Genomic DNA, 27,241 nt, shown 5'->3' on the forward strand with positions numbered 1-27,241 from the left:
AGTTCATGTCACGTTTGTATAGTAAATTTCGCATGTATACTATATTGCCTACATGAGACTAGTTTGGCTTTGTATGCTTTAATAGTTTAATCTATTTTTTACTTTAGTGTGTATACCCATTATATTACTCTATCATGTTTTGAGAAATCTCAAATTTTTATGTTTCATATGGAATATATGGCTTCATCCATAGCTATTTTCCATTTGGCTATCTAATAGCACCTAGAGAGAGAGAGAGAGAGAGGGAGATATATATATATATATATATATTATTTATAAATCATACAAAACTAATGTGGCTCGTATTGTCCACATTGTTCAAATCTCATTTTTTCTTGCTTGGTTCTCAAAAAATTCTGAGTTCCTTGACAGTTTTGAGTATCCTTAAATTTCCTTTGATGGAGTATACCCTTATCTCTTCTATAATCGTTGATGAAGCTCACCTACCAAAATTAATAGTTTATCTTTTCCAATTATGCATACCCACATATATCTGAACATATTAAATCAAAACTCTATAGTGAATTTGGTTTTACTATTGCATAGTTTGCAAAATGATATGCTTCACACAAAGAAACTTTGACTTTTGTAATAACCAATGACCATGTTATTATTCTAGAAAGGTGTGAAGTTAAATATGTCCATATCTTTCATGCCATAGTTTTTAAGGTGGCATAGACTCAAATCATGTAGCCATAACATGCAATTCGATACAAAATGCAAGCAGTTCAAATATTATTCTTAATGCCTTTTCAAATTCTTGATATCCTTTTCACTTGTGTTTGACTAAGCATCAATTGCCATGAAATTGTACTTTCTAGTTCCTCTTTGTCATTTTTCCAATTGATTAAAACCTATGTTCAATTTTGAAACCTAGAAATATCATTCTTGCATTACTCTTACATTTATTTCTTACATGTGTACATATCCATGGGCATAGATTCTCTTACCAAAAATGAGTAAGCGCATGGTAAGCTCCTTGATTAAGAGGGTGGACTATGAGATAAAACGTAAAGGTAGGGGATCCCCAAAAACTCTCAAATGAGTGATACACCTTTGAAAGCTTCTTCTAGAGCTACATTTGTAAAATAAGTGTTGGACTTCTATTCCTTTGTGTGATGTTACATATAGCAATTTACCATTGTCAACCTAGCATGGGGCTTAAATTTCATAGCCTATAACATGACATTTGCAATGTAATTTGAATTGTCTCTTGAATTTTATCTTATTCTTCTTCTTCCATGCTTTCAATGCTGATGTTAATATTTTCCCTATGATTGTTATGCTAGCCTAGTCCTTATTAGCATAATGTTCATGGCCTTACCTCTATAATTTCATCTATTATGTCTTAATTTCCTTAATCATATTGTGTTTCCTTGCAATCTCTTTCATAGGATCCTTACATATCAAAATACTTGCACAAAATATGCAAGGATGATTCTACATTTATCACAACTTCATCCTCCATATGGTTAATTTCTTATGTATACCTACTTTCCTCCATTTTATTGATTTGAATTTTAATGGTTTTAGTAGCATGCATTTACATTTAGTGACCTCCTCTATTTATTTGTCTCCCTAACATGTTAAAAATTCCTATTTATTCATATTGCAGTTTTTCACTTAGGTTGCTCGAGTTGGCAGTTCTTAACTTAGCAATGTTGATTTCAATGCTAGCCTAGCATCTTAATGGAAACACTGCATGCTGAATTCCCATGTCCTTCATCTAAATCTCTTAATATGACTTTGATCCACACAATATATGCATGATAGGCTTCTTTGTTGTATTTAAAATATTTGAACTATTGGAATTTTTAAATGCCAAGATTGAAGTATTTTAGGTTTCGAAAATACATGGTTGCTAACATATCACATGTTTGTTTTAAACAATTCACTGTATTTGCTAACCAGCTATAAAGTCTTACACATTATCTAATCATATGAAATGCATATTTGTCATGTTTATCCCATTTTGCTTGTTCCTCATAATTTGCTACATTGTTTAGAATCTCTCAAGGTTCCCTTCATTGTTCCATGGACACGTCATGGTCTTACATGAAAACTATTTCCATAATATACTTGTAGGGACTTGATTATTATGCTCAATGTGGCTAATAGTTTCAGTTGATTTTGGTTGATGATATAATTGATCTAGTAGTGTCTCTAATTAATATGTTTTAAAGATGCTTGAATTTTTTTTTTAACTGTTTAGAAATCTTACCTTTTAGCATGTTGAAATTTTCATAAAATCAAATCCAAAATGACTTCAAATGCTTGGAACTTTCATTGTAAATTGCGAAAAACTAGTGCTTGAATTGACCTTTGTACTTATTACTCTGAGAAACAGACCCTGAGAGTATGGTGCTTGGAGGACTTCAAGCTGTTCACCCATCATGAGAGGAACAGTTAGAAGACGTTGGTACCTAGAGTGCTCGAGTTCAAAGGTGAGTACGTGACACAAAGGTGGTGCTATTTGGTGCTACCAGAGATGGACCTGTATACCAGGGTGGTGTGCTTATGCGGAACTGAACCTGGTGGAGCAGCAGCCATTGGATGAAAAGGTAGGAAGCGACATCAACACCTAAGTGTTCCACACGCCTACAACATGGGAACTACTGGAGCATATCAACGGGTTGGCATCAGGCCAAGATGTGTCAGTGAGAGGGGGTGTTGGAATAGGGTTGGTCACCTCCCCATCTGTAAGCCACCATGTGAGGAGAGCAAAGTGGGGGTGGACCATAGGGTGATGTGGTTGCCACATGGGCAGCAATTTTGTTGCCATGCTCACAGGAAAACAACAAAAGAAAGGGCTACCACATGGGCAACACTTGGGCTACCAAAGAGTTACCCAACAGTTGGGGGCCACCATGGTGGACAACAACTATACAAAGGTGCCACGTGGCTATTTGCAAGTGGAGAAAGCTTGATTGCACAAGGCCTACATGGCAGATGACGACAACAGCAATACAGGATAGATGTGATGACATCAACAGGTCTACGAAGTTGTACGACAAGCTATACGAAAGGATTCAAAGGCTAGAACCTAGATGAAACAGAGGCGAATCTATAGGAAGATTATGCAAGATAGCGTGTGGGCCTCAATCACGCCTAAATCAAGTCCAGATAGAGGTTGTGGGGCTTGGCCCAATGGTTGCCTACCGTGTGGCCAAGCAAGCCCAACCCTACCTCAGTTTGTGTGCCCCCATCACAAAGGGATCTACAGATTAATAGTTCGGTTTGGGGGGGGGGGCTGTTTGGGTCAACCCAGTTCCCCCTACCAAGTCAATTTTATGGGGGGCATCTAGTCCCTATGAAGGGGCCATTGGGGTGTCACTTCTCATCATTTGTAGTAGCAATCCAAGAGTAGATTGGAGCAAGAGAGGGCCATCCAAAAGGGCTTCCACAAGTCCAAGGGAGGTGGCATAGGACCTACAAATATAGCTGACAAGAAGCTACTCAACTAGGTTGACATCTAGGGCAACAAGGTGAAGAGATCACCGTACGAAGACAGTCTACAAGAGCTCGGTGAGATGCAAGCAAGCTTGAAGATCTAGAGGTGCAAAGGAGTAAGTAGTACGACTTTTGGTAAGATTTAAGTACCATGGCTTAGTGGGACTCTCAATCTCTCTTTTGTAGTGTCTCCATTTGAGGACATAATATCTTTTGTCGGTGTTGTATCTCTATCATTTTCTATTTACTGGCTTGCACACTCATGTTTGTAGAGTACACATAAGGAAAGAAGTATTGGACTTTGTAGTTAGACACTTCCGTGTGTAGTTCCTCTGCTCTATCAATCTACCGTTGCGGGATACCCTCTATCGGGATCATTTCTACCATTGTCCCCAACCTTTTACTACTTTACTATATGCTATAAGGGCAACTTCTTGGTACAATTTTTCCTATAGATGATGTTATGCCTTTGCAAGTTATTGAGACTACATTTCCGAATTTCCCCCTGATTTTTATTTTGTATGCTTCTGCTTCCAAGCTGCATTGTTTTTGGGACTAAAGTTGAAAGATGAAAACGTTAGTTTTGAGGGATCTCGGTTTAAATTTTAATGTGAGCAGTTCATTTGACTTTAAAATTTCAGCTTCAAAGTCAACGTTTTGAGCATACAAAGCCAAGTCAAAATGTTAAGCGCACAATAGAATTCCAACAACTGGATTACAAAATTTGGGACTGAATGTTAGAAATCTCAATTTGTGAAAATATATATATAGAATTTCAGTCTTTAACAGTGTAACCTGAAGACTCCGTGTGCTGATCTAGGGACAAAGGGGTAGCGGGTACATGGGGAGTGGGTACATGGGGGAAGAAATGAAGAAAAGATTGAAAAAGACCTCCACCCGATGGAATTGAAATGCATCTCCATGTTCATTCACTGTACCATAATCTTGAGTGTGTATTTGCAAATCATCGGAAGATTTAAAAATGCACAGATTTCATCCTTCTCAGAAATAGAAGCCGCCATCCCTCTCCTGCTGTTTACAATATTCATATGAGATGGATAAGGCTTCCCAAAAATAAAACGCAGCAGATAAAGTCATTGTGATCCAGCTTTTGAAGCATGCTTATGAAATGAAGCTGCAATATCAATGTTGTTCAGAGAATCATCATAATGGCTCACCATTGGGATAAATTATCAAAAAATTGAACAGCCGCAGAAACCCAAACTTAGTCCAAACAACCTCTATTTCCACAATGGCCATCTAGAAATGAGCATCAAAGAATAAAAGAACCATAAATCTGGATGCAGCTCTGGAAACACTCATCAAGGAGCAGCTCTACTAGAAACCCTTTCTGCCAAGGCCTTGAGTAGATCTTGCTGGGGAATTGGATTCAGCAGGCTTCAGTGCCTCGACATCTTGCCTTGCAGCTTTGGGATCTATTATGCTTTTTTGGAATGTTTGAGAAAACCCTGTTGCAACAATGGTCACGTGGATCTCGCCTGCATATTTATCATCCACGACTGCTCCAAAGATAATATTTGCTGATGGATCTGCCAGACTGCTAACCACCTACAAAGAGAGCACCATAATAATGATGAGTGTCGTTTGAAAAAGTTTGTACAGCCTGAACCCATGGTTTTGTCGGGCCATACGATAACACAGGGGAAATCAGGGTAGCATAAAAGAGACAACTGATGCAATTTTCATCTCTACACCGTGTATAGGAATCACAGCAGCTCTACTAAGTTCGTTGGGCCATATGGTAACAGAGAGAGAAACTAACTCTGGCAGCATAAAAGGAACACAACTGATGCAATCATCATCACCTACACCACATGTAAAAGAATAAAAGAAGCTCTGCGAAGATACCATATCCCTGAACAGGGGGACAGGAAAACACATCCTCCCCATCCTGCCCCCACCACCCTCTCCAAGCATCAAGTTCTCAAAAAATTCCAGTATTGTTATCTACTCAGCAGATACAACAATCAAATTTTGACCAGAAAATGCAAATGAGGGGCAATCAAGGCCTGTGGTACAACAGCAGTATACAGTATTACTCTCCGTCTGAAGAAGACTTATGAAACTCAACATACAAGACTTAACGTTACCAGACATTTCTTAAAGAAACGTGAGATGGGAGGAATGAGTTCAGGAAACTGAAGAAACATAACAGAAATAATACTTTCAGATATTTTATATTGTACTCAGGTGATAAAAGGATGGAATCTGACAGGTTGAGATGGCTTTGGATGGTAGATGAGCTGCAACCTTACAAATATCTCGTTCGCAAGATCCCCAGTCCCTGGATCCTGCACCTCAATCCGGAAGAACCCCCTGTCCCTAGATTCTGTAAGCTGGAGTAACATGTTAACAGAGAAGGCATGACCCCTGTAAGAAATACGGGAGCAAGAAAGCAAGGGAATGAGTACACAAGTGGGAGTGAAGCTCTCACTGCTGGAGTGTGTTGCAATAGAATTAAAAAATGTGCAAGTACAAAGGAAAGATATGCACACAACCCAAAGGATAGGTTTGTGCCTACTAAGCACACCTCTAAGCACAAAGTGCTAACTAGGCTAAAAACAGAGTGCCCCTAGCCTCAGAATGAGGTCACATGGGCTATTATTAGCCTGGGGAAAAAAACCTTCCATAAGGGAAGTAAAAAGTGCCCCGGCCCACCTACCAACCACCAGCACTCCCATAGAAGGTACAAGTATGAAGATAAAAACCCAACAAACCCCCCTGGAGTGATGTGTGGTGTATGTACATATACAGGGATGTAGCCTCAATCACCGAAAGGAAGTAAGTTCAAAAGCTGTCGAAAGCTCTCAAACTTATCACGAGGTAATGCCTTGGTGAAGATGTCTGCTACATTGTCGTGTGTCGACACATGAGACATGCTGATCTCCCCTGCTAAGAGTCTCTCTCTGACATAATGATAATGCACCTCTATATGCTTCGTGCGAGCATGAAAGACGGGATTCTTGGCAACAGCCAAGGCACTCATACTGTCAGTGTAGAGGGATGTGGGAGCATGCTGCGCCATACCCAGATCTGCAAATAATCTCCTGAGCCATACACACTCAAGAGTAGCTGTGAAAGCAGCCCTGTACTCTGCTTCACAACTAGAGGTGGCCACTGTTGGTTGCTTCTTGCTAAGCCATGAAACACATGCATCCCCAATGTAGAAGCAATAACCTGTCGTGGACACCCTGGTGTCATAATCACCTGCCCAGTCTAATTCACTGAAACCATGCAAGCATGATATTCCCCCCCTGGGATAGAACAATCCAAGATGCATAGTACCTTTCAAGTACCTAAACACCCGTTTCACTGCTTGCCAATGCTTTGTTCCTGGGCAGTGCATATATCTGCTTGATAAAGAGACCCCATATTGTATGTCAGGCCTAGTGTTGCACACATAAAGTAATGATCCCACAGCCTGCATGTAAAGAGTGCCATCAAACGGCTCCCCACTATCTTCAAGACTCAACCTTGCACCTAGCTCCACAGGAGTAGCCACGGGCTTGCTGTCCTGAAGGGAAAACCGCTGCAGCAAATTCTGAATATACATACTTTGCTGCAAAAATATGCCCCTCTCTGTCTGCATAAACTGTATCCCAAGATAGTAGTGCAAAGGACCAAGGTCTGACATCTCAAATGTTAGCTGTAATTCAGCCTTAAAGGCTGCAATATGATCCTCTCGAGGTCCAGTAAGCAGCATGTCATCGACATAAAGTACGATGACGAGAAACACCTCAATAGTACTCTTAATGTATAGAGTACTCTCTGCTGAACTGCGTACAAAGCCCTGTGAAAGCAAATGGGAATCAATCTCGGCATACCAAGCTCTAGGTGATTGCTTAAGACCATACAGGGCCTTCTGCAACCTGCACACTTTAGCTTCCTGTCCCTTCACTTTAAAACCTGGGGGCTGAAGTACATAGACCTCCTCTGTAATATCTCCATTGAGAAATGCGGTCTTTATGTCCAGCTGGTGTATAACCCATGCATGATGGCCAGCCAATGCTATCAAACTCCTGACAGTAGTCATCCTGGAAGTGGGGGCAAAGGTTTCATCATAATCAATGCCCTTCTGCTGTGCATACCCTATGGCTACAAGACGAGCCTTGTATCTCTCCACTGAGCCATCTGCATGCCTCTTAATCTTATAAACCCACTTCACACCAATTGCTTTCTTGCCCACTGGCAAGTCTGTCAGAAACCACGTATCATTCTTCATGATTGCATCAAATTCTGATTTCATGGCTGCCATCCAATGCGGATCTTCTTCTGCCTCTTCAAAAGAGACAGGCTCTTCCTCATGACTTGTGCTCTCCAAAGCATACTCAGTACAAAGACCCTGAGCTCTGTGTGCACCCAATCTTGTCCTGCTTGACAAAGGCATATCAAGAGGGCTGTCCTTTAGTGTCTCTGTGAGCCACCTAGGTACCCTTCTGGAAGATTCAGGCACATCAAAATTAGTTGGCTGCAAACCAACTGTAATTTCCTGTTCATTGATTTCCTGCACATTAGTGGGCTGCGTTGTTGTTGTCACAGGCTCCTCCACAGGCACCAAATGTGGGGCTGTGTTTTCCTCCCTTTGAGGCAATAAAAACTCAAAGATGTCACGTGAATAAACTGCAGGCTGCTGCCTAATGGACTGCATTGGCAGGATTGAATCCTCCGCAAATACTACATCTCTGCTCACAATAATCTTCCGTGTACCTGGGTGGTACAGCCGGTAGCCTTTGCTCTCAGAGCTATAGCCAACAAAAATGCATTTTACAGCCTTGTCATCAAGCTTCCCCCGCTTGTGCTCAGGGATAAGTGTATATGCCATGCATCCAAACACCCTCAAATGCTGAACTGAAGGTTTCCTGCCTGTCCATGCCTCATAAGGTGTGATGTTCTGAAGAGCTTTGGTTGGACACCTGTTCAACACATAATTGCTGCAAATGATTGCTTCCAACCAAAAACTTGGGGGCAGGCCCTTAGCCTTGATCATACACCGTGCCATTTCCATCTTAGTACGGTTCTTGCGTTCCGCCTTCCCATTCTGCTGGGGGGTGTATGGCACTGTACATTGATGAATAATCCCCTTTTCTGCCAAAAAACCATGAAAGGCATCTGACATATATTCTCCACCTCTATCGGTACACAAAGTACCCACCCTCTCTGAGGTTTGATTTTCCTGCATGACAATGAAATCCTTAAACCTGTCACACACCTCTGACTTATGCCTCAAAGGATACACCCACGTAAAGCATGTGAAATCATCAATGAAGGTGATAAAATATGAGTAACCACCAAGACTGCGTGTCCTCATGGGACCACACACATCACTGTGTATAAGCTGTAATTTCCGGACAGCCCTTACAGTGGCATCTTTCGGGAATGGAGCCCGATGCATCTTTCCCAATATACACCCCTCACAAACATGTCTACTAGGGGCATGTATATGTGGCATGTCTACCACCATGTCATGTGTATGGAGTCTCTGCAAGCTCTTGAAGTTCAAGTGACCAAACCGTGCATGCCATAATTCAGCATTGGCCCTTTCTTCCGTGCTTACCACTACCATAGCATCATGAGAACCTGCTGCATAATGATCCAGCCTGTACAACCCTCTGCGGAGTGTCCCTGATGCCACTATGGTACCTGCATCCTCAAGATCATGCACTGTGCATTTGGGTCTTGAGAATCTCACATCTAATCCTCCCAAGGCAACTGCAGGGACGGATATTAGATTCTTCCTGATACCTGGCACATACAACACGTGACTCAATGTGAAGGAGCCACCGTGGGCTGAATGCAATACAACCTTGCCAACTCCCTGCACCGGATAGCTGGAGTTATTGGCACATGTGACCATACCTCCCTGTGAGGTAGTCACAAGATCTGAAAATAACTCTCTCTGCGCTGTAACGTGCTTACTAGCACCACTGTCAAAGTACCACTCCTGAGTACTAGCCACAGAGAGACAAACATCATCATGCATGGAAGGATCATAGCTGCAAATTACCATGAATGCCCACTCCTCATCATAGTCATCATGAGTAATGTGAGTATAATTTGCAACTTCTTGCTTCTCACATGCATGTGTATCCATGACTGCAACATTAGCTTCAGATTTAGTGCCCTTTTCCTTCTCCTTTGCAAGCCTCTTGCGACATTCACTGATGTAATGCCCTGGCTTCCTGCAATAGTGACACTTGCCCTTTTTCTTACCCTTTGCATACTCTTTCTCCACACTGGGAGAGGGCTGATTATGTGCTGTTTTGCCCTTTCCAGCCCATTTATTTTCAGCCTTTTCCTTCCCCTTTTGCCCTACATAAAAGGCTTGATCCCCTTCCTTCAAGATACTCCTGTTCTCCCTTGATTGCTCTTCTTGCAACAACACCTGCACCAAGTCATCAAGCTTGAAAGAGTCTGGATTCCCTTTCATGATAAGACGCAGCGTGGACGCAAGGCGTGGACGCAAGAGACTGATAAGAATCAGGAATACCATTAAGGAGAATGGTGACCAAGGAGCCATCTGACATCTCCTCCCCAAGAGAGATCAACTGTTCACGCAAGTCCTTGAACTTGGTGAGAAAATCATCCATAGCATCTCCCTCATGCATAACAAGATGCTCTAGTTGCCTTTTGAGATAGGCAACTTTGGCCTCATTTCGTACCTGGTACAAATTAGCCAAACAATCCCATGCATCCTTTGCCGTCTGGCAAGACCGTATATGTGGAATAATACCAATCTTCACCGACAATGCAATCATCGCATGTGCTTTTGCATCTTTCTCATCCCACTTTTGTTGAGCCTCAGTGGATGGTACCGGTGGTGGAGGAGGTATCCTTCTACCAGATGTGATAGTAGAAGTAGTAGCAGAGTCATCATCCTGTGATGTAGCACGTGTACCAGGTCTAACCTCAGTACCTTCGACAATCTTGCTCAGCCCATTGGCTACAAGTATGTGCTTCATCATGTATGACCACAAAGGGTAGTTGTTACTGCCATCAAGTTTGTTCTCGGCTGAAAGTAAATCAAGCACACCATCTTTCCCCATGGCAATATGTGTCACTGCAAAGATCACCTGCAAGGAAATAAAATAGAGACCTCAAATAAAAATCTCTTCCGAGATGGGCACAACCTCAGTACTTCACCCTTCCACTGCACAAGAGCAATGTCACTGCATTAACTTGCTGTCCCAAATCTGTAAATCCCTTCTCAGTGTCAAAACTGAGATCAAAGCATCCCCTTTTTGTTCCAAATGCACCTCAAAAATTCTGAACTGAATTAGGCATAAAATCCCCCAATTTCGCACTCAATTCCTGAGTGGACGGGCACTTTTCTTGCTGTACCAAGCATAAACCGGGCATACAACAAAGAAAATACAGAAAGCCCCTTGACTGGAAGGCAATGTCTCAACAAATAGAGTGCATGTAAGCTGTCCACACGCTGATTTCTGTTACAGCACCTCACGGGAGTCGACATCCCCAATTTCCAAGCCTGAAATGGACACCTGCAGGTACCCACAAGCTTCGGGAAGGAAGGAAACGACTGAAAAGAGAGTTTGCTGTTACCCACGGGCTGTAGAAGACTAGTGCGCAGCAGTTTTGGGCAGTAGCGACCTCGAACAGGGCTGGAACAGGCCGGCTGCAGCAAGAAAAACAGTGCGCACCAACTTTGGAGCCTCCGGGTGGCTGAAACAGGGCGGGATCTCGCTGTTTTTGCTGCGCACCAGCAATAGAAGGCTGCGCACCAGTTCTAGAAGGCCCCCCGAAGAAGTTTTCGGCGACGGAAGTGCGAGAGCAAGCTCCCGGCCAACTGTTTTGCAGCTGCTGCAGCGAAAAATCAGAACTTCGATGTCGTCTCTGAGTGTTCCTCGCGTGGGGAATGCAGTGGGGGAGCTCACGGGAGTGTGGAGCCTGAGCTCTGATACCAAATGTAAGAAATACGGGAGCAAGAAAGCAAGGGAATGAGTACACAAGTGGGAGTGAAGCTCTCACTGCTGGAGTGTGTTGCAATAGAATTAAAAAATGTGCAAGTACAAAGGAAAGATATGCACACAACCCAAAGGATAGGTTTGTGCCTACTAAGCACACCTCTAAGCACAAAGTGCTAACTAGGCTAAAAACAGAGTGCCCCTAGCCTCAGAATGAGGTCACATGGGCTATTATTAGCCTGGGGAAAAAAACCTTCCATAAGGGAAGTAAAAAGTGCCCCGGCCCACCTACCAAAACCACCAGCACTCCCATAGAAGGTACAAGTATGAAGATAAAAACCCAACAACCCCCCTCCGTCAACAAAGCTTCCATGCCCCAAGTGAAGTCCCATTGCATCGTCTGCGTCCTAGCCACAATCCAGAGGGTCCCCTACCAAATCCTCTGCACTATGGGGCCACTCCACAGATAGTATGGGATCGTTTCAAGGTCGATATCGTGGAACTCCCATCCACATGCATCTACTCTAGCCATGGGCTGATGGGCAATCCCTCATGAGCCACCATCCAAAAGAAATAGTCCACAATCACGACCAAAATCTAAAAATGGCCTCCAAGGACACTTGCTGCTCAATCCAATGTCGCTCTCTCAAAGGGATCCAAGGAACGACCTCAAGCTAAAGACGACAACCAATGGGTTTCATGTACAAAAAGGACACCTCTGTAATCCTCTCCGAGCTACTCTGGGAGGCCAAAACCACTCACCTGAATCCCATAACTTCTCAAAGGAGGCGGCCCTCCCACAACCAAAGCTGCCAACACTCGCTCCTGTCCTAAAATGACTAGTGTTAGGTCGATGCAGCCCCTTGCCCAGACGGCCCACTACTCTGATCCTATGCCACTCAAGCGACTCCAGGGCCCCACCTAGCTCTCGGAATCCCTCTGTCTCTAGCTGAAGAAGACACGCAAGCCCCACTCTGTAATGAATACGACGGAAGAAGGCGATGGATCGGCACATATAATGTATCTCAAGGGCACCCGTCCTAGAAAACTACCCATATCAATGCAGGGGAGCCTATCCCTAGCATCCACGTGCTAGTCCTCCTCACGTAAGAGAGGGCTCTCACACGTGCCTCTGTCTCATGTGAATGACGACTGTAACAGGGAAAAAGCCTAACTCCCTCTCTCTCCTCCTTACTACTACTTGAACTGAGAGTCAAAAACACAAGTGGGACTGTGAAGTGAGTGTGAGAGTTTGAGGGACGAATATAAATGGACCTCTGAAGAGGGAAAATAAAAAACTAAATATATGTCTGCCCAACAGTGCTAAAGGACTAGAGAAGTACTCTATCAAGGGACTAAACCCTCACTGCAAAGGCCTGAAGAAGTCATGCATGGAGGAACGGTGAACTGAAGGAATGAAGGGCTGCTCTGATGCAGACCCTTGCTGTTGCTGGAGCCCGGACTGAACTGGAACCTGTACGTGCCAAGGTTGGGGCAAATCTGCTGCTCCCTGGACCTGGCCTGAACTGATGCTATATGCTGCTGATCCTGCTCTGTTGGCTCAAGGTACACTGCCCTGCAGAAGCCTTGAATAGAGGATGCTATGAATGGCCAAGGGGGCTGTCTTATCTAGACCCCCCTTGGGCATAAAATTGACCAACCGGTGGTGGAATAGACTGACCAGACCTTCACACCTGTCAGATTGGCTCAACCAACCACTGACTGCCATATGGCAGTCTGCCACGTGGCTGATGATGTGGCACTATATGGCGGATGACGTGGTTATTTTGCTAACGTGGCTGTCCTATGCAATGCTGCTTATGTGGCAGATGACATGGCTACCTACATGGCAGCCTACGTGGTTGATGGATGACGTGGCTGCCACCATCATGTCCCTAAGATGATATCCGTTGCCTGAGTAGGTGCAACCCTGAGTGACCGACCGTCTACCACCCTGAGATCTTCAGAGTGGCTGAGGTGACTTCCATGTTGCTCTCCCCTATTATCCTGGAAATGCGCCACTCAAGGCAATGGTATCAGTAGGCAGAAGAGTCAACTGGGCCTACTTGGCAGCTTTGGTGGAAATTATATCCTTGGAACTCCCCGAACCGACTAGGATGAGGACATTCTCACCACCAATCTGGTCATAAATTGAAACATTGTGGGTAGCTTACGAGGATCCCCCTTCTATGATCTTCAAGGGATGACCATTGATGTTGTTCCCGTAAGAGTTGAGGCTGTGAATGAACCGGCTCCTCCTGCTTGAAGCTTTTGGAAGTGCCGGCAATCTTGGTTCTTGTGGCCCTGCAATGACAATGGAAGCATCGGTTCTCTTTGGCATAGGTTGCTCGCATTGCTGCATCCAAGTACCCGCCATAGCCGTTGCTATCCTTCGTCATCCAACACTTCTTCTGCTTCCCATTCCCACCATCACCTAGCGTGGAGTCCTCAGACTTCTTACTGTTGACCTGCTTGAATCCTTGACCCTTGTGCATAAGCTCAAAATTTTGAGCAAGCTTGTATGCGCTCTCATAATCCCGCGGCCTAAAACAACGAACATACCACTGGATGTTTCTATGCATCCAATGGAGAAACTTGCTCAGCATCTAGTTTTCCTCCAATTGCAACTGTATGAACACCTGGCGTAATGATTCACCATCTCTGTGTCCTCCTCGCACAGCTCATAGAATGGAATACTGAGGTGGCAAGAACCGTGTCTTGATATCTTTTATGAATTCCGTCCACCCATAATGAGGTGTCTCTTTGTCTACATCATAGTGGTCCGTTTCCATTTGTGCCACCAGGTGACCGCCTCACCTGTGAGGTGCATCGATGCAAGAATACAACTCTCGTTGTCATTCTTCTGGACAAGCGAGCTAACTCCATTGTGCATAGCAAACATTAGCTACTATGGCATCCCCACCATCATCAACACCGTAGACCATAGTATCAACATATGCCCTCACACATACATATCGACTTGAGCATCCATTTACACAAAGGTCTTCATATTGAGTTTATGTCAACACTGTAGAGGTGAAGGGTAGACTCCACTGTAACAAAGGCTAGCACTAAAGGAGAAGGCTACGCCTACAACTGCAAGTGGAGATATATTTATCCGGTTTGTTCATTTTGCAAGAGTGCTTTGGAGTCCCATTTTCATCTCTTCTGGCAATGTTTGGTGGTGAGGAGGATTTGGTGGGGCATACAGAGTTGGCTACGAAAGGCACAGATCTGTATTGGCCTGAGATGGAAGGTGGTGTTGCAAGGTGACCATGGTAACCTTAATCCCTACCTCTGCGTGTATGGAATTCAGTACGAGCAGTCTCCTTGCAGTATATTTGGAGAATGCGAAATGCCCTCATTTGCGAGGGGTACCCATTAGTGACAATTTTATCAGGGATGTAAAATGTGAAATTTTAGAGGTGTTGTGTTTTCATAGTCCTAGATGGAGGGAGGCGTGTGTGGCTTATAGAGTGCTGTTGCCTCTGTAATTTTTTTCTTTCTTTCTTTTAATATAAATCTCTTTTTAACGCAAAAAAAATATACAACTACTTGTGAAGATTATACAATTTCATTTTAGTCTCTCCAAACTAAAATGCTTAGACAATCTAAATGATAGACTTAAGATAGAAAGAATTTATCGCAATCAGCCAGCCACAACATGGACGAAAACTTCACAAGTGAAATTTGCATGTCCAAACACCTTCCTTGACATTGGAAAGTTTTCTTTTATTGGAAATTGTGACTGAATTCTAGCCTGCTCTTGGAAGCTTCCAATGGACGAAATCAACACCTCTAGCCTCCTCCCACTTGCTCCTGCCCAAATCATCTCCTACATCCTGTCCCCTTGCTGTTGCCAAGCCTTTAACCTAGACATTGCCAAGTTTTATCAGGCCAAGCAATCTCTGCAACTTCCCATTTTTTGCTCTACCTGGACAACTCCTTGATGATTTCATCTGCAACTCCGTGACACAAATTTTCTAGCTTCTAACGATGAAGTTAATGAGATTTGTCTAAATATGAAATCGGATCTCCACAAAGTCCTTAGGCATGGCATCATTATCTTTGCAACCACAAGGGTTACTACTACTGGTCCAAATATCTGAGATTTCAGCCCATTGTAGTCAGCCACTGATACCTTACAAAGCACTGCCAACATTTCCAAACTTTGTATGCTTGCTTGTATTTTATTAAAAACATTCACTAACCCTCAGAACATCCTCCTCAAGAAAATCCCAAAAAGATTCCTGCAACCTTTTGTTAGCATTGAAACTCCTCAAAATTGTAGAAGTGTAATACATGCAGAATTTTACAAAGAGATGAAAAAAGCTGAAGGCCTTCCATACCTGGGAAACTTTGTTGACTTCCTGCAATGTGAGATCTTTGCCTCCAGTGATGTTGTACACCACCCCAGTGGCCCTCTCAATAGATCGCTCTATCAAAGGAGCAGAGGCAGCCTGTTGAGCCGCTTCCTCAGCTCGATTTTTGCCCGTGGACATACCTACTCCCAGCATGGCAGTACCAGAATTTGACATTACAGCCTTCACATCTGCAAAGTCCACATTTACAAGACCTGGGATCTGCACAGTGAAGAAAACAAAATCAGCATCACAGAAGTTCAAGTCTGGCATCATCAACTGAAGACGGAAAACAAATATTCTTCAGAGAGTGAGGTAAGAGTCCACACTGTAATGATATCAGAAATCCCCTGCACGCCTTGACGAAGCACATCATCAGCCAAGAGGAAAGCCTCCTGTAAAAGTGTCTGCTCTTGTGCAATATCAAGCAGCCTGTCATTGGGTATAACAATTAACGTGTCCACTGACTTTTGAAGCCGTTCAATAGCCTCCAGTGCCTACAAAGTGTTGAGAATTGCATAGAAATAGTTGGTCACTTCTCGGAGGTGAGATGAAGCCTTCCTAACAAGCTACCAGGCTGAGGACTGTTCTACCATGTGAGTCAACTATGTTTGTTTATAAAAGGTATGTTACAAGCCTTGGTAAAGAGATAAAGAATGTGACAATTGCTCCCAAAAAACAGCTCCTGGATCACAATTTTAAAACGACAGTGAGTTGCAGTTATTTTGACTGTAAGGAGTGTACCTGGACAGCCCTCCGACGGCCCTCAAAACTAAATGGATAAGTAACAACCCCTACGGTGAGGTGACCCGCTTCCTTCGACATCCGAGCCACTACTGGAGCTGCACCAGATCCTGTTCCCCCTCCCATTCCAGCAGTTATAAACACAAGGTCCGCATTTGCAACAGCATCTTGAATAGCATCTTTAGACTCCTCTGCCGCCTGTTCACCAAGCTCTGGTTTGCCACCAGTACCTGCCCTTCAAAGACCACACAATGTTACCACAATCTGAAAAATTATTAATGGTGATACTGATGAACAGGATTAAAAAGACAACTTGAAATCAAATGCGTTCATTTAAAAAGTTGCAAAGAATGTGAACCTACCCAACCCTCGTGTTATTTGCTCACCAATCTGCAACCGCTGAGTTGCAGCAGATTGCAACAATGCTTGAGCATCAGTGTTAATGGCCCAAAATTCCACACCCTATGGGATCAAAGCCAACAAAGAGACATTAAAATAATAGAGCTATTCATAGACTTCATTATACCAAAAAGGAACCTAGGAGCTTGATGTGACTGCAATCTACGAGGGCCAACTATGTGTCAGGGGGGTACAAGCCGAAACACCAAGACAGACCTGATGCACATTAGATTGAACTTTGAAGTTTTTAATCAGAAGCTATCTACCAAAAAGATACACAACTTTCGTTTCCAGATCATTAAAAACTACTCAAATTTAACAAATTAAACTCTAATCGAGCAAAATGGCAATGTGAGTTACCTTCTAGGTTAGCTTACTACAAACAATGCAGGGCATAACTCATCTAAGGCAGCAGAAAAACCTTAGCAGAAACCGCTCATTTCCCACCCCACATACACACCCCCCCAAAAAAAAGGAAAGAAATTCCTATTATTTACACGGCTGTCTTTTTACATAAATTTACATCATGTCCAATCCCCTTCCTAGACTTCTGAATATTCCAAACTCATCTGCGACACTATTATGGTTCCACAGTACAAAAGCAAACCTGAAGAAAACGGGAAAGAGAATGGACACCAACTAGGACATGAAAGTGTGAAATTTCGTATATGGATATATATGATAGGCACAATATAATGTCAACGACCGAAAGGGAATTTTTGCTAGTCTTACAAGGGGTGTACTCAGAAGACACCAACCAAGTGATGTGACTGTGCAAAGAAAGTGAGTAATCCAAATATCATCCTTGGGAACAATGGCAGTAACCGTTATCGACGAGCTTAACCATAAGTTTCCTTTTTCTATGCTCTCTCTCTTGCTCAGCCCACAAATTTTTGCTGGCGCCCACACTCACACGAACCTTGGGAAGTTCCAGTCACTGCCTGCATTGAGACTACTGCCCTTCTTCCAAGATCCTCCAATGAATTTTTGAATTACATGGCAGGTCCACATCATCATTGGCACTCGATGCTAAAGGAGGATGCACAAGACGCCATGTCTCACTCAGATATTGCTTTGAGAGGACATCCGAAGGCGCACCATTTCAGGCCGTTGAGAATCAAGTCCGTATATGTATAGATCCATCCAAGCTTATGAGTAGCACACGTTGACACTCAACATTCCACAAGAGCCAACCTTGGACCATTCATGGACGTCGAGAGGATCCCTAACACCTTGCTCATTTTGGTAAACAGTCTACACTCACCATTCCAGCCTAGGGACCATTCATGGATAAAGAGGTATCCCTATGGTCTGCTTGTCTCTATAGTAAGGTTCAAACAAAATTTCTGAAAGAGAGCAAAATGTAATTTCATTTACATTGAGAATGAGCCAAATCCATGGTTAACAGACTATCATGTTGGATCCTTTTTGCTTATGATAATTTGTACCTATCCTCCAATTTGCCACCTACATTGCCTTCTAGCAAACTTGAAGACAACACAAACAACCTGCTTCTTCACCTCCCCATAAGAATCCACACCACAATGGAATAAGGAATGGCTAAATATGTTGTTAGACATAGAATCCATTTGTGCAAAAATGTGTCATTTGTAACCCACATCCTTTCGCAAGACAGGACAAGTCTGTATACTTGTGTGTCAATTTCAAGCATACAAAGATACTACATTTAAGAGTCATTCGCCCATATACCTTGGAGTCAATTCCCACTTTCCCCACAAGTGCTTTGAAGTGCGATTACCACCAAATTCAAATTGTAGATTCAGATATACTGAAACACATAGAAAAGAAATACTACACATTTGTTGTGATGCTATTTGGAATGACCAAAGGACAGTAACCGTTTAATCCAATGATGCACCACATATTCAAGCGATGAGTGGTAGACCAATCTTTATTTTCCTTGAAAAAATCCTAGTGTCCAAAATTTCCCCAAAATCTATCTAAGAAGTTATTTATTATCACTAGAACCAAATTGCAAAGATACAAATTAAAAAAGCAAGCTACTCCAAAGCCACCCTCATGTGGTATGAAATGCAAGGGTGTAGGGTAAGGCCATGGACCTTATCTATAATGGTGTGGCAAGCTTCTAGCAACTAGGGTTTGTCTAGAGCAGATGGGCATACCACATTTGTGAGCTCTACTTAACGAGACAATGGTAGTCACTACCATGGATTAGCTTAAAAGATCTGGCCATCTATAGGGCCTTGTGTAGGCAGGGTTATCTTTACTTAGGCAGGGCTTTTCCTCAAGACAAGGCAGTAAATAGTGGCAGGTATGGGTAGATTGCAAGATTGCAAGACAGTAGGGCAGCTTGGAACTGTAGGAATCTGTCAGCACCACTTTGGAGCAAGCTACTATTATGTGAAATTTTTTTTTTTTTACTACTAAGGGTGGTTAGCGGGTTTTAGTGGCACTGTCTAGGAGGCTGTGTCGGGTTGTTTTGTAAGTAGAGCTAGTGTAAAGTTTGCCGAAAAGCTTCAAACTTGGGTCGCGGGAGAGCCTTCATGAATAGGTTTGCTAAGTTATCCTCCGTCGGAACATAGGGCAGCTGTATGCTTGCAGTTGACAGTGGCTCTTGAACGTGAAACACAAGATTACGCGCAATGGCCAAAGCACCCTGGTTGTCACTGTGGATGGTAGTAAAAGATGTCTAGCTGACATCTAGATTTGCGAGTAGCTTACGGAGCCAGACACATCCTCGTAGCTGTAAAGGCTGCCCTATACTCAGCCTCACAACTAGAAGTAGCAACTGTAGGCTGCTTCTTGCTGAACCAAGAACGGAGGGTCAGGAACTTGTGTCCGCTCTCATTTTCATGGCAAGAAAATGCTTGTGGATTTAAAGGGATAAAACCAATTGTGCCCCAAACAAAGGCCACAAAGGAAGAATACCCTGCAAGAGATGCCATCTGCATCACTCTGCATACGAGCAACAGTAGGGGTAGGATCGATGGTGGTTGACCAAGGTGGCTCTGATACCACTGTTAGGAAGCAGTGAGGCTGAAGACCCCAGCATGAACGAAGCGTGCGTAGATTGCAGAACTGAATGAAGTGAAAGTACAAGCCATAATAATGACTAACCTTAGGGTCGGACTAACAGTCCTAAGAGTCATATGTTGACTAACAGGACAAAGTGTCCCAAATGAACTGAAATCTAACTAGAACTAACAGTGGTAGACCCTCATGCCCTTTCCAAACATGTTTGTGAGGGCTACGTGTTGGGCAAAATGCATCAATTCTCCTTCTCCTTTCCCAAGGATGGGACTGTTGGTGCGTCAAAGAAGTTGCACTTGCACATTCTAAACTATGGTCGTCTGGTCAAAATGCATTCTAAGGACATCCTAACAACGCTATACCAGGTCTAGAATCTAACAAATATACGTAGAAGTCGAATGTAAATCACATATGACCTCTATATGCTGAAGGGTGAGCTTGAGAAGCACCCATATGACTAAAGATTTAAAGGTCTTTGGAGACTTGTACCTACTGACATGTGCGAATGATAAAATCTTGTTAGCTTTAAGTAGCCAATTGAAAAGCCATTTTAACATAGAGAGTGAATTCTCTTAACTAAATTTTGTTTATCAATATATGATATGACATCCCTCTTTTGTTATTCACCCATAACGAGGCATTCCCCTTAAAATGCAATTATGGAACCAAACTGTGCACACCAATTCAAAGCTGTCTCAAAAAGCCAAAGTATGCACAAAAATATAGGCGTTACATGGTACATGTGAAGATGAGACATTAACGTTTTGATAGCTCATATAATCAGTCTTTATACCTAGATGAATCCAGGAAACATTCCCAAACTCATCCTCTAAAAACACAACATAGTGCAGTTTCAATCTCATGATAGTCACTCACAAGGTTGAAAACCATAAACTCCATCATGCATAGCAGGGACTAGCTACTATGACATCCCCACTAACGTCATCAGCGCCCAACAGTGGGTGTAGACCATAGTATAAAAATATGCTCTCACACATACAAATCCACACACCCACACATACTTGAGCATCCATTTATACAAAGTCTTCGTACTAAGTTTCTGTCGGCACTCCGGAGGTGAAGGGCAGACTCAGCCATGATGAAGGCTAGCACTAAAGGAGAAGGCTAGTCCAAAATCTCTTCATTCAAGCTACAACTGCTTGTGAAGTCTAAACATTTTCCTTTTAGTCTCTCCCCAACGAGCTCATATAATCAGTCTTCACTAGAGACTTCTCAGAGTCAAAATTTGAATTGGAGTCACATGTAGCTTAATTTGCCACCTTGTTTCTTGTCATTAACACTTCTATAAGATGCATAAGTCACATGCATCACCATCCAAATGCCTATTTTATGGCACAACTTTAATCAGCATGCAGGTGCAATTTCAAATCAGGTGGAAATGACAGGAATGCCATGGAAGTAACATGCAACCATGGAGAATTACCATGCAAAACAAGGTGGCGATACCACTCTAGCCCTGCTTGGAACCTTCGCCTTCATCACTCACCATCTACTACTGTTGCTCCTGCTGCTGTTCTACTGCTTGCTGTGCAAGGCTAAGGGGGTCGGTACTAAGTACTTCCAATAAAGGAAGTTGCTAAAACAAATTTAGCAAGATCTGGGTTAGTTCCTATTTGGGTCAAACATTCCTATTTGGGTCAAACAAATTTAGTAAGATCTGGGTTAGTTCCTATTTGGGTGAAACATTCCTAACTACATCATTAACCTAAGACCTAACCCTAGTCCCCACTAACCCGGTCAACTTGACCGACTACTCACAAACCCCCACTTTTACTAACCCAACCCAAAAAACAGACACTACCCTAAGACCCTTTGGAGGGCCAAAAAGTAGGCCCTACGCACTGACAGTGTGCACATCGTATATTTCATTCAATGCTTGCGTAGCTCAATATCCGATCAAATCTAACGATTGCAGAGAAGGGACACAAGTGCTCTACCTTGCTGGTCTATAAGGAAAGATCTCACTAGCCAAAGCTTAAACTGCTCTACCACACGTTTGTAATCGACATTGAATAGACCTTGTGAAAGAGTCTATCCACAGACTTCACGATTTCCCCCTCTACGTTTTTTGGTTATTGGATAGGGTGTATTAGGGTCCCATCCATCCTGTGCATAAAACAGCTTATTTCCATTCTCAGGTCTCAATCGACTCTGAAATCATCTCGTGCATATTTTCCTGCCAATATATTTTATTTCCATATCATGATGATTAAAACTTTGTTGAACCTTGTTAAGATACACGTAGTATTTGAGGGGGAAGATCAACGACGTTCTACGTGGTCCAAAAAATTAAGAGGGTTCAATTCCAATCGTGAATTGATCTCCTCTGTAACTCTCATCACGTCACCAAAATTTGGCCGTCTCATTCAGAAGGGGTCCTTGCAAAATGCAATTGGTCTACTACGGAGACACCTTTCCTCATGAGCTGGGCAGTATTTATGTACCTGTTGCAGGCTCTCTCATAATAAAAAGTTCCGAGTATGACTACTGTTAGATTTCTCTCTCCTTGCATAGCCACGGCTCCATACGAATGGCCGGTCGTTGACTTAGAACTAGGCTCTTGAGGCAATGTCTCCGCAAAGTGAGTATAGCTTCATTTCAACATCACTTCCCATTACGTTCCCAAAGGGTCAGGTAGGATACAAGTCTACAAAATGTTATCTTTCTTAGTAGAGCAATGAACGGTCAATAAATTTTGCCCCAAGAAAAAGGCACTGCATTTGTCATGGAGAAGGTACGAATCGAACACAAAATACACAATACAGGGGCGAAAAGCCACAGAGGAAAGTACAAGCAACCTGAAGGCCGCTTCCGATCATTCGGTTGACTGCATTGTTGCCGCCGCCGCCCACACCAATCACCTTAATGCGAGCACCCTCCAATGTCTCAAAGGAGGCCGGAAGTGCAACACGAGGGCGCCCAAGCAGGTTCCGTTCCCCATTCCCGCGAGCCCACTGGGCATTCAACGCACTGGATTGGAAACGTGGAAGCTTGGGCGATTGGGAAGATTGTTTAGGGAAGAGCAGGCGAGAAATGGATCGAGGGGGAGGAGACGGAGCGAGGAAGGAGGGAAAGGAGGGAGGAGGGAAGGGGTGGAGATGGTGGTGAGCAAGAGGGTGGTGGAAAGGGATGATTTGTTGGGCAAACATGGTTGGAAGGATGGGGAGGGAAGGTCAGTAGAACAGAGGTTGATTTGTAGGGAAGCCCATAGTTGCTATAAAGAAAATCCACAGCATGAAAACTCCAATTGCAAATCGATTATACTCCTAAATGCAGATATGAGTAGTGAAGAAGAAGAAGGAGGAGCCGGAGAAGAGCTGATTGATAGCACTCTCAGAGCTGCCCACTTCAAGAATAATGCAGAGCAGATTGAGAGCCAAATCAGAGCTGCCCACTTCACAAATGATGATGGTAAAGAAGGAGAAGAGTAGGGTGAGAAGAACAATGGAGGGTGGTGGTGGAGTTGAGAACACCAACACATTAGGAATCAATTGTGCCCTTCTCCTCCTCCCCTGCAAAGCTGATTCCCACTAAAAGCCTGCCATGCAAAGGACAAATCAACTCTAACTTTCCAAAACCGTCAAGGTCGCCGCTTGTCAAGAATACAGGCAAAACCAGCTGAAACGGATTCCTGGTCACTACCACCACAGGCGGAATGGTCACCCTATCACCATCAGCCTACTCGTGTCACCATCAACCTGCTCGCAACTTCCCTTGACAGACGGAAAAGTACCAAGGTCGACTTGCAGGCTCTCGGCTACTACCGTCAGTCATCTGAAGGCCTCCCTAGGTACTTTCCCTAGCAGTTTTTTGGGAAGAAAAATGAGGCCCTTAGCATCGTAGTAGGCAAACTATTGATGTAATCAGTCTTTGCCCCTTCATAGGGCAGACTTTTTTCTCTTTCTATTGTTGTAAATTTTTCTTATAAATACGAGTAATCTATTTCACCCGCCCAAAAAAAAAAAACATCTACGGACCCCCATCTACAAAATACAATGTGTTTGTATCCTACCTAGAGAACATACTTGCTACTATCAATTCAAACATCAACTCACCAATGATATTAATAGGTGACTTCAACATTGACATGTACAATGAAACACCGCAATCAACAAATCTACAAAATATGCTGCATTACATTCACTTCGAAAGAGCCAACAACAGCAACATATGACTCTCATTTGGATCACATATGGAGCAATATTCGTGACCGCGAAAAGGAATCAGGGATATCCTCTGCATGTTGGACTGCGACCACTCGATCGCATACATACAAACATCATGATAAGACCAGAATTATTATTCCGAATGCAAGGCGTTAGTGGTGTTACCACCTTGTTTTCAAAAGTCTCAATAGAGAGCGGTGCCTAAAGGAGAAAATAAAGAATAGGTAGATGGGAGGTATGGATGAACAAACTAATGGGAGGCAAATAGGAGAGCAAGGTACATGGATAGACATGTACAAACTAATGGAGGTATGGATGAGCAAACTCATAGGTTACACCATGAATAATATCTCTCTGTAACTTTTAGGTAATTGGAGTGGCGGTTACTCCAAAAAGTCAACTGTGCAAGCGTCTTAAAATTATTAAACCTCACTTGGTAGGTAGAAGTAAAATTAATGTTATCAGGTATTATGGGAGTTCTCCATCCCCAACGATTATCTCATCATGTTGTTTGTACGATGTCCACAGCTGAATGATAGTTACAACAATGTTGCACTAGAGGCAATTGGTTGTCCTCCCCTTTGCCTTCTCCTTATATTGTGAAATACTACCCTTCAAATATAATTCAAAGAAAACATTAAAGGATGGGATTCTCTCAAATTTAGTGGATGGGTCAAATGCTATGTTGTAGTTGGTTGTCCCTCCGTCACTCCTCGGATTCTTGGCACAAATAGAGAAGTTCGTGACTCAAATGTAATCACCCGCATCAAGGACCCTGACAAAGTTGCTATAGTATGACTCATCAATATGCAATGTGATGCACTTGCGATTTCAACCCTATCAACATTATCTACATTCAAGCACTTCGGGTAGGTGACATTTGACAACATGTAAGTACCATATTTATTCAACACTTTGCCATAAAAAACACAATTTTTTATGGACAAGTCGATTTTAGAGACTTTCAAATCCTTCACTACAGGATTAAGGGCCTCATCCACTATCCAATTATCCACTTTGTGAACAACAGGGAGAGAAGGAAATGTTTCAAAAGACACATTCACTTCGGAGGTTTCTTCCTTCACATTCAACACCCGAGGCTTTTTCTCATCAGACATAGGAGACTCAAACAATGCTCTCTTAGCAGTACACCTAGTAGGAGAAAGTACTTGGGTTAGGAGGTGGGGAGGTAGCCAAGAGAGAAGAAACTCCATCAATAAGAGAGGGGCTAGCAACACGGATGGTTATAAGAGATCTTTCAAAAGGGAGAGCAATCTTGTTCTTTCCATCAGCACTACCAATTTCTATTCATATGTAGGCAATTACAATAAGACTCCGAATTTGACCTACAAATTAAAGGTGTGGCAATATTACTTTTTTTCTTATTTCTTCTAATCAGTTTTTCTTTCTACTTCACATACCATGTAATTATTAACACCATACAAACCTCATTACTGTTTACTATAGTATGATACAAAAATGAAAATTTAATTTAATATATAACTTTCACTGCACACAACTGAATTGCAAACATACAGAAAGTTCCTACACATGCTGCAAAAAGATCCTATCTTAAAAACTCTACAAGACCACACAAAACTAGGAACATTTTTTGAAAATCTAGAACTCATTGTCAATTCAAATTCCATGCAAATTTTATATCACAAAACTACATCATAATTTACTATCTTTTGGATTGTAAATAAGCTAACATTCCTTAGATGTACATGGTAACTTGCTGCCATTATAGTAGTAAATAAATTGTACGCATTTTAATGGTAATTCCATGCAATTTCAATTCCATATGGGACCTCAGTTTTTGAAATTTACATCATAATTTGCTGGCATCAAACTATAACCATTGCTACAATCTCTAAGTATTCACAACCTAATTTTTAAAGACCTAACAAACCTATAATTTATTTCAGAATTAAGTATGCAACCATAGCCTTAAATATGAATATCATGACTTGCTTCCATGTGAGTTTCTAGTTTCTAACAAACCTACAACAAATTTCAGAATCCACTATGCAACCATAATCTCAAATATGCCCATCATAACTTCTTGCCATGTCAAATATGCTCATTACAACTTGCTACCATGTGAACCGATATCATATTTGAACTAGTTTTGTAATGTCCTTCAAAGCACAAAAACTGTGCTTTATGTATTTTGTGTGACATGTGTATCTCATGAAGTAGTTAGGTTCTCTTAGGCACAGAGGATGTGATGCCTACTTTATACTTTAAAGCACATAGTGTAGCACATCCCGTGTGCTTTAAAGCAGAGAGATGTATGTACTGCATGTGCTTTGTAATGAAATCGTGGTTTATCACTTGTAGTCACGTTCGGCAAACATTCAGATTTAGAAAGAGGATGAAAGCCATCTAGTGTGTATCTTCAAGCAGCAATGCTATGGGCACAAACACCATGAAGAAGACCTAGTCCTTGCAAGCATGGCCAAGTTCCACAATGACTTCAGATTGGCCCTCGCGGGAGTCGAATGCCAGGCAAGTTGATGACAAGGATTGGTTCGATGACTGATATGTTCATGATTACCTTCCTTCCTATTGCAACAATATGTAGAATTATAGCCAAGTCTGTATGACAAAATGGAGTTTGCATTCCTTCGGCAAAATCCTAGGTGACGAATACATTCTTGAGACAAATGTTGATGTGAACAAAGACTTGGCTTGTGTGGTTTGAAGTCACCTCGTTTTGTTGCTAGACTCATCTTGGCTGATGTAGGAGCCGTTGTAGAGTAGCTTGGCGTGCAGGTTGGTTGTAAATGTGCCTTTAGTTGCCTATGAAAGTGCTTTAGTGAGGCTTCTTGCTTTGAAGCTTCAGTCTTGTGTAGACTCTTTGTATGCAAAACAGGACTTTCACCAAAACTAGAATGAAAACAAATCTCTCAAATGAAACCTTACAAACAAACTCTCCTTCTCTTAGAATAAGAGAACACTCCCTTTCTTTATCTAGATTTCATTGGGAAAGTAATGAATCTCTTCCACACAAAAAAATCTCTCACACAACTACAAAGCGCTGTGTTCTATTGTCTGCAGTGTACGTGATTCTGTCATGGCATTAATTCAACATGTCACCACAGTGGAGGAGGCATGGACGGTCTTGAAAAATCAGTACGAG

The 27,241-nt window shown here is 42.7% G+C and overlaps 1 protein-coding gene across 1 annotated transcript; it reads right to left on the reverse strand.

Moving 5' to 3' along the window:
• Positions 1-4,286: 4,286 nt before the first annotated feature.
• LOC147901005 (cell division protein FtsZ homolog 1, chloroplastic-like) lies at positions 4,287-23,428 on the reverse strand. The gene is made up of 6 exons (XM_087375676.1): positions 22,729-23,428; positions 16,861-16,960; positions 16,499-16,728; positions 16,084-16,251; positions 15,743-15,976; positions 4,287-5,019 (listed from the first exon to the last, which is right to left on the reverse strand). The coding sequence occupies exons 1-6, from the start codon at positions 23,077-23,079 to the stop codon at positions 4,789-4,791; spliced, it is 1,314 nt and encodes a 437-aa protein (XP_087231802.1). The 5' UTR covers positions 23,080-23,428; the 3' UTR covers positions 4,287-4,788.
• Between the last annotated feature and the right edge of the window lie 3,813 nt (positions 23,429-27,241).

This window comes from Dipteris shenzhenensis, chromosome 6 (genome assembly GCF_047967505.1).
Source record: "Dipteris shenzhenensis isolate YYH24624 ecotype China chromosome 6, Dip_SZ_1.0, whole genome shotgun sequence".
Classification (NCBI taxonomy): Eukaryota; Viridiplantae; Streptophyta; class Polypodiopsida; order Gleicheniales; family Dipteridaceae; genus Dipteris; species Dipteris shenzhenensis.

What these genes read in the sequence shown, in the direction of transcription:
- LOC147901005 (XM_087375676.1), bottom strand. Translation starts at nt 23,079, where the DNA reads ATGTTTGCCCAACAAATCATCCCTTTCCACCACCCTCTTGCTCACCAC. An exon ending in GCAAATAACACGAGGGTTGG is followed by an intron (nt 16,729 to 16,860) that starts GTAGGTTCACAT and finishes TTTGAAGGGCAG; the next exon opens with GTACTGGTGGCAAACCAGAG. An exon ending in GGATTTCTGATATCATTACA is followed by an intron (nt 15,977 to 16,083) that starts GTGTGGACTCTT and finishes TTCACTGTGCAG; the next exon opens with ATCCCAGGTCTTGTAAATGT.